Here is a 6,000-nt window from a genome sequence, read left to right as displayed (position 1 = left end):
GTATGTTAGAGACTTAACAGCCTCCATCCGGCCTTATCTGTACCATAGCTACAATAATGGAGAGAATTTGTTATATCACCTGAATAAGCACATTATCAAGTTGATAATTAGAGCAACAACAGAGAGCGATAGAGTGAGTTTATTAATCCTCTTTCTCCTCAGTTCTCTTGTCATAAGGGGCCATCAGCACGAGACAAACATGCTTTTCTAGTCAGACAACAAATGTAATCTTCATAACCGTCTTGTGCCGGCGGAGTTTAATCGACGCAGTCTCACTTCTTCAAAGCAAACTGGCAACGCTGCAAGTCAATTTCCTTTCAACATTTCAGTGACTCTCGCTGCTTTGAAGACAGGCATCCATAATGAATGGCGTCAATTTTCATCCCAATTAGAGTGTTTATCTCGGCTTAGTTCACCTATAGGGTTGCCTTCGCCTCTTGTGGGGGAGATGAACTTTTATGAAGGGCAAACACCGTACTTCAGATAAAAACAGCTTATCTAGCGCTGGGATTTAAGGCTTTAGAGCTGGAATTATTTTTCTCCAATTTGTTTGTGCTGTGTTAACATCTCGTGTGGCGCCCGGTCGCAGTAGCGTGGCGGGGGGGGGGAGTGGGAGGAGTTAGGAGCAGGAGAGTGGTGGGAAAGGAAGGAGTGAGGGAGCATGGTGACGCATGTTTATATAGGAAGATGTCCACAGGGCTCTCATCTGGAACATGGAATAAACTGAGCACAGCGCATCATCAGCCCACGGCTGCTTGATAAGACCTGTCAGATAGAAACTGATGACCACACAGATCAATTATCACCATTGTCACATATCAAATATATATTTGCACACACAGATGCAGTGTCTCTGTGATGTTGTGCAGTGCTGCTAAAGACAAGAGTGAACGATTTCAACCTCAGAACTCTGATGTAAGCCAGAAACTCCAGCATCATTAGGTGTAAACGAGGATGGCGGGCTGATTTTTGTGGAGTAGGCTGTTTGTCATTTTAGCACTGAAGTGGCTTTGTATGCCAAGGAGCCGGTGCGTAGCAGCGAACCTGACGAGTGCTGAGGCTGTTTACTCAACGCTACCTACCACTCAAGTTCAGGGAACCCATCGCTCTGACATGCAACATTTAAATGAAGTCATTAAAATTTAAACCGTCTCTGTTCCAGGGACAATCACTGCTGACATCTGCTTGGCATGCAACACGTTAATGGAATGTAAACATGGCTGCTGAAGTGACAGGAACCTTGTTTTCACACCGGCACATTGGAAACCTGTTGTTGATGTGTTCGATTTTTGATTATTAAAAATGGCTTCATAACCAACTATCAACGACTCTGTTGAAATGATAAAGTTTAAAACACCATGTTGTGTATTTGGTGTATCTCTGGTGAAAAGATGTTTCTTACTAACAGACACATGTTAAGAAGAATATCTCTTGTCTTGTGATATGAATGATAAAATCTTGGGTATCTCATACATGCCATATAACCACACCTCCACAGCTGCTTTGATTCTAGCTGGGAACAATAGAAATAAGTTGTACCAATCTCTCCCTGTGTTACCTGTCCATCTCTCATCTATCAAAAAGGCCAAAGTCTTTCTCAGAAATGATTCTCTGGGCAAATTTGATTTGTCCAACAACAGATGTATGATGGGTGCCTGCAACACAACTGTAATCAGAGCTGCCCAAAAAGATTTTGTTTGTTGAATAATGAGACAGACTTAGTGTAGGCTGTTGTTAGTGTCTCTGGGGGCTCCGAAGTTAGGTCTTTTCAAATTCTATATAGGGGCTTTTATTGTTTTAATTAAAGTTGGAAGGTGTGTGAGGCTATGGGGGGTTGGACTAAGGGGGCAGAGGACTAAGAGGAGATCAGAGGCATACTTAGAGAACTGATATCTGTGACTGTGGGAAATTTGCGGCAGCTTGATTGAATTTGAGGACATTAGTCGATGATTTGAATCCCAGTAAATGGTCTTGTTTTTAAAGTATAAGATACAGATTTCAAACAAAAGAAGAAATATGCATAAACCCCAACCTGACCTCTTTAGTGCGGTGGTATGATTAATAAGCCAAGACATCCATTAACATTATTGCTTAAGGCATTAGAATGAACACAATATAAACTTTGCATACAGCCTGAACTTTGCTAAAGATGTGAGAAGTGATATGGAGATTATGATTTTCTTCAGTGCTGCTCTGGTGCATCTCACCACTCTGTCAGTATTTCACCCAGTGGATAAGGATATGAATCCAGTCCTCTTTTATGCATTGGTGGGCTTTCACTTTCAATCCAGTCAAACTGCTTGTTGAATCTCTGGCACATTTTATCACTTGTTCACAGAGCGCACACTTTACATCTTCATCAACTTTTTAGGTTATTTCCATGCAAAGATTTTGGAAGATGTGGAGTTTTATAAAGTTGGCAAACTAAAGCCCCTTTATTACAGACAAAAAGCCCACTAACACCCACCAACACCTGAGGGTACAATCTGCAGCTCTGTAATGGAAATAAGACAGCTCAGAATTAAGATTTAAAAAAGCACGTTAACTGAGTGAAGTGTCTCATATGGAGGTTTAGACAATGACTGGAGCGCCAACCCGTGGATGAGATGCAGCTGATCCATTTTACCAGTCTACATGGCAGACAGAGCAGCTCAATCTCAGTCCCTGTTGCAATGCAGCCACATTTTCATTTACAATTTTTTAGAAAGTCATTTTAAGCAAAAATTGTAGCCCACGGTAACTTGTTGGACAATCAAATTTCTCCATCTCTTCCTCTTGTAGTTATCTGCAAAGTTGTACCCAGGAGAAATAATTGAAAAGTTCCCCATCTATGGCAAACTCATGTATTGGAAATAAGTCATACGCCGTTTTAATAAGGTTTATACTGGCTAATGTTGGTGTTGAATCAATACCTGCTGTATAAATCCATGTGGGAGGATGTAACAGTCTTACACAAAGACAAGACACATTACAGTGGGAAATGAGGATATGGAATGTTGTTGTATGTATCAGCCTGCTTGATTTACACTTGAAATCTTATTTTTTCTTGGTATCCTGTTATTATATTTTGCAGGCAAATTGAATGAGGGACAGGGAGAAACAGGGAGTGGATTCCAGAGAATCTAGTTTCTGAGTAAAGACAGTTCTACTCATGTTAGTTATGAGTAATGAACACAAGTAAACATTTACCTTCTAAGATTCAAAACATTGCAGAGATAAGATTTTCCTCACTGATAAGGGAGGTGACAGATAGAGGTTCTGGTCTGCAGACTTGCTGAGGCTCTGATAACAAACTCCTTGTGAGGTCTCGTGAGGCCATTAGTGAGTTTGTCAGCGGGAGCAGGGCCTCAGAGGGTGAGAGGGTCTGCCAGATATCTCCTCTCATTTCATACAGGATGGAGCCTGAGGGCCAGAGAGGCAGCACGCCAGTGATCACAGCACACACTTAATTGTTTCTGTCGACCCAGACACACGTGACTGATCGCTCTGCTACAGTTGTTCAATTTCACACGTATGAAGTGAGGGGAAATGAAGTGTGCCGGCTGCTGCTGAAATTAAATAAAACATTAACTACTGCGACGACGCAAGTAAAAACAGGACACAGGATGAGACACATTAAAAGCTGAGACGTGGATTCCAACTTAAACTTTATTAGTTGTTTCTGTTATAGTTTAGCAAAGCAAACATCAAAGTATGAAGGCATCATTTCATAGAACTTTAATCCATCTCATCTGTTGTATGGCACCACTGAAAAGAATTCATGAATCATACCGACATTAAAAAGAAACCAAAACCAATTTTCTTCTTAAATCAACTGAAGGAATAAATGATAAAAGCATGTAAAGCAAAACAGGTATTAGCCATTACATGATGGACTCAAAATTACAAATCATTAGCAAGCAATGCACAACCAAGAATTCATACTCAGACCCCCTCCTCAGGTCTGTGATTGTGATTTTGTCGCTTGATATGAAATAAGGCAGATTCCTTCGATACAATTATAGACAATCTGGTAAGAAGACAAGCGAAAGCGAAGAGGACAGTAAATCTTTTTTATGTTGGTGAAGTTCAAAGCAATTTTCTGGCATGCACTGCAAATGGCTTAGAGAGAGGGGGGTGGGTGGGTGGGTGTGGGGGGGCGTAATCGATTTGTTAAAAGACACTCACATCCTCTTAAGTGTGCGTGGGCGCTGATGAAGAGTTTCCTGGTAAAAACGAGTTAAGCTGCAGTTACAGCAGCGGTGGAGATAAGACATTATCAGTGGTGTTGGTAGTTGAAAGGCCTGGGAAGCGGCACGTCGCCTTATGAATCAAGGTATCGGCTGATTTGACTAAACAATGGAGCTGGACATGCAAGAGCGTGTGTGAGGAGACATGGCAGGTGTCGGTGTGTCGCACTCAAAAGGGGGGCTCACGCAAGGCGGACTGGTGTCACCTCTGGGTGTCATCGTGGCGGTGTAAGAACAAACAAAGGGTGGATGATGTTAAGCATCACCCAGCCTGGAGTGTCGATGTGTATAGGAGCTGTGTCCTCTGACAGCTTCGCCATGCTCTCACAGTGGGTTTACAATTAAAAAGCGGAATAAAAGAGAGAAGTTAACCCAGTTTATCTTATCACACCCAGCCTTGGAAATGATGTATGACTCTAACACACAGTGAGGTATGGCTCATCTTTTCTGGTTGATATGTTCAAGTTGTTATAGTAAGGTTTTAATTATACATACATACATATACATACAGTACATACATACTTCAGGGATGAGTTATTTCTTAAAGAAGGGGGAGAAAAGCTAAATAAAGTTGGGAATGTGAGCATCTTGTGAGTAACTGGTTGCCCTGGGGCCAGTGTCAGAGCCGCCCCTGACATGGGCCGGTCTGACACCAGTGTGGTTGGCCTTCGCACAGTTTGCTGGCTGTCAGATGAGGTTGATTGTCCGTTCCTCAGCTGGTCATTCCTTCTTCTCAACCGTGTCTGGGTGGAAAACAAAATCCAGGGTCTAGAATTTAAATTCTGAAGAATAATAATATCACGCAGCGAACACAATAACGCGTCTGTAATATCACTGCGTCTCGTTTCTCTGACTTCTGCAGAAGAAATGAGTGTGAAATGAAGATTGTGCACTTTCATTTACATCAACCTCTGCTCGGCTGAAATGAGCACTGCACCTACAAAATGAAAAGGCTGAAGATTTGGCTGCTTTTCACGGTCATGTGCGGCAGCAAACTGAAAATCTGAATGGTTTGGACTGATTGTCAGACATAAAGAGTAATGAGATGACACCGCCATGGCTTTATGAGATTTTAAGTATTTTCTGATATTTTATGGTCCAAAGGAATATTCAAGGCAACAACACTTAGCTGCAGTCCTGGAGGAAACAACATATATTCTCAGAGCTGTGCCAGTAGTAACAGGAAAATTTAGAGGTTATCCTAATGTTGGCTTTAGAGAATGATGGCGGTCATTGATCAAAATTGATTTTTCCCTGTAGGTTTAATAAATCTGTTCTATATTTTTAACAGTAATCCCCCTACAGATTTTAAAATGTTTATAAAATACAACGTTGCCATTCTGTCCTGCTGGTGGCGTTAGTTCCAGCGCAGATAAAGAAATAATTGTGAAGCTGGCAGCAGAGAAAGGCTCAGCTCTTAAGATCATTAATATTATGAATATCTAGAACACATTTTAATGATTTCATTCATTTCATCAAGGGCAGTGACATTAATTATGAGAAATTTTACTTGGCACAAGGATGAAATGAATCTGAACACTGAGGCTGAATATATAAAAGTATATGGATCAATCATTGTTCAGAAAACAGAGCGGTCTGCTGTGACCCTACATCATGTGTTCTTATACTATATAGGAATTCATTTTAAAGGCACACAATGTTCTACCCAGCTTCTCTCCAACAGATCCCAACTACAGATGTGAGGATAATCAATATTTCCTCACTTCTGAAAACGTGATAGTTTTTCCACAGCACTGAAGGGAAGAAGAAG

General features: G+C 41.3%; 1 protein-coding gene across 3 annotated transcripts in view; it reads right to left on the bottom strand.

The window, feature by feature from the left end:
• Positions 1-3,634: 3,634 nt before the first annotated feature.
• macrod2 (mono-ADP ribosylhydrolase 2) overlaps positions 3,635-6,000 on the bottom strand; it is a 402,121-nt gene continuing 399,755 nt past the window's right edge. For all 3 annotated transcript variants that reach the window (XM_020094321.2, XM_069538689.1, XM_069538690.1), the window contains one exon: positions 3,635-4,972. In XM_020094321.2, the coding sequence (XP_019949880.2) occupies positions 4,950-4,972 (23 nt within the window). In that variant the 3' untranslated portion in view covers positions 3,635-4,949. The remainder of the gene's footprint in view (positions 4,973-6,000) is intronic.

Source organism: Paralichthys olivaceus, chromosome 14 (assembly GCF_024713975.1).
Source record: "Paralichthys olivaceus isolate ysfri-2021 chromosome 14, ASM2471397v2, whole genome shotgun sequence".
NCBI lineage: Eukaryota > Metazoa > Chordata > Actinopteri > Pleuronectiformes > Paralichthyidae > Paralichthys > Paralichthys olivaceus.
Note: the sequence above shows the minus strand (reverse complement) of the source record. Positions and strands in the feature narration are given on the sequence as shown.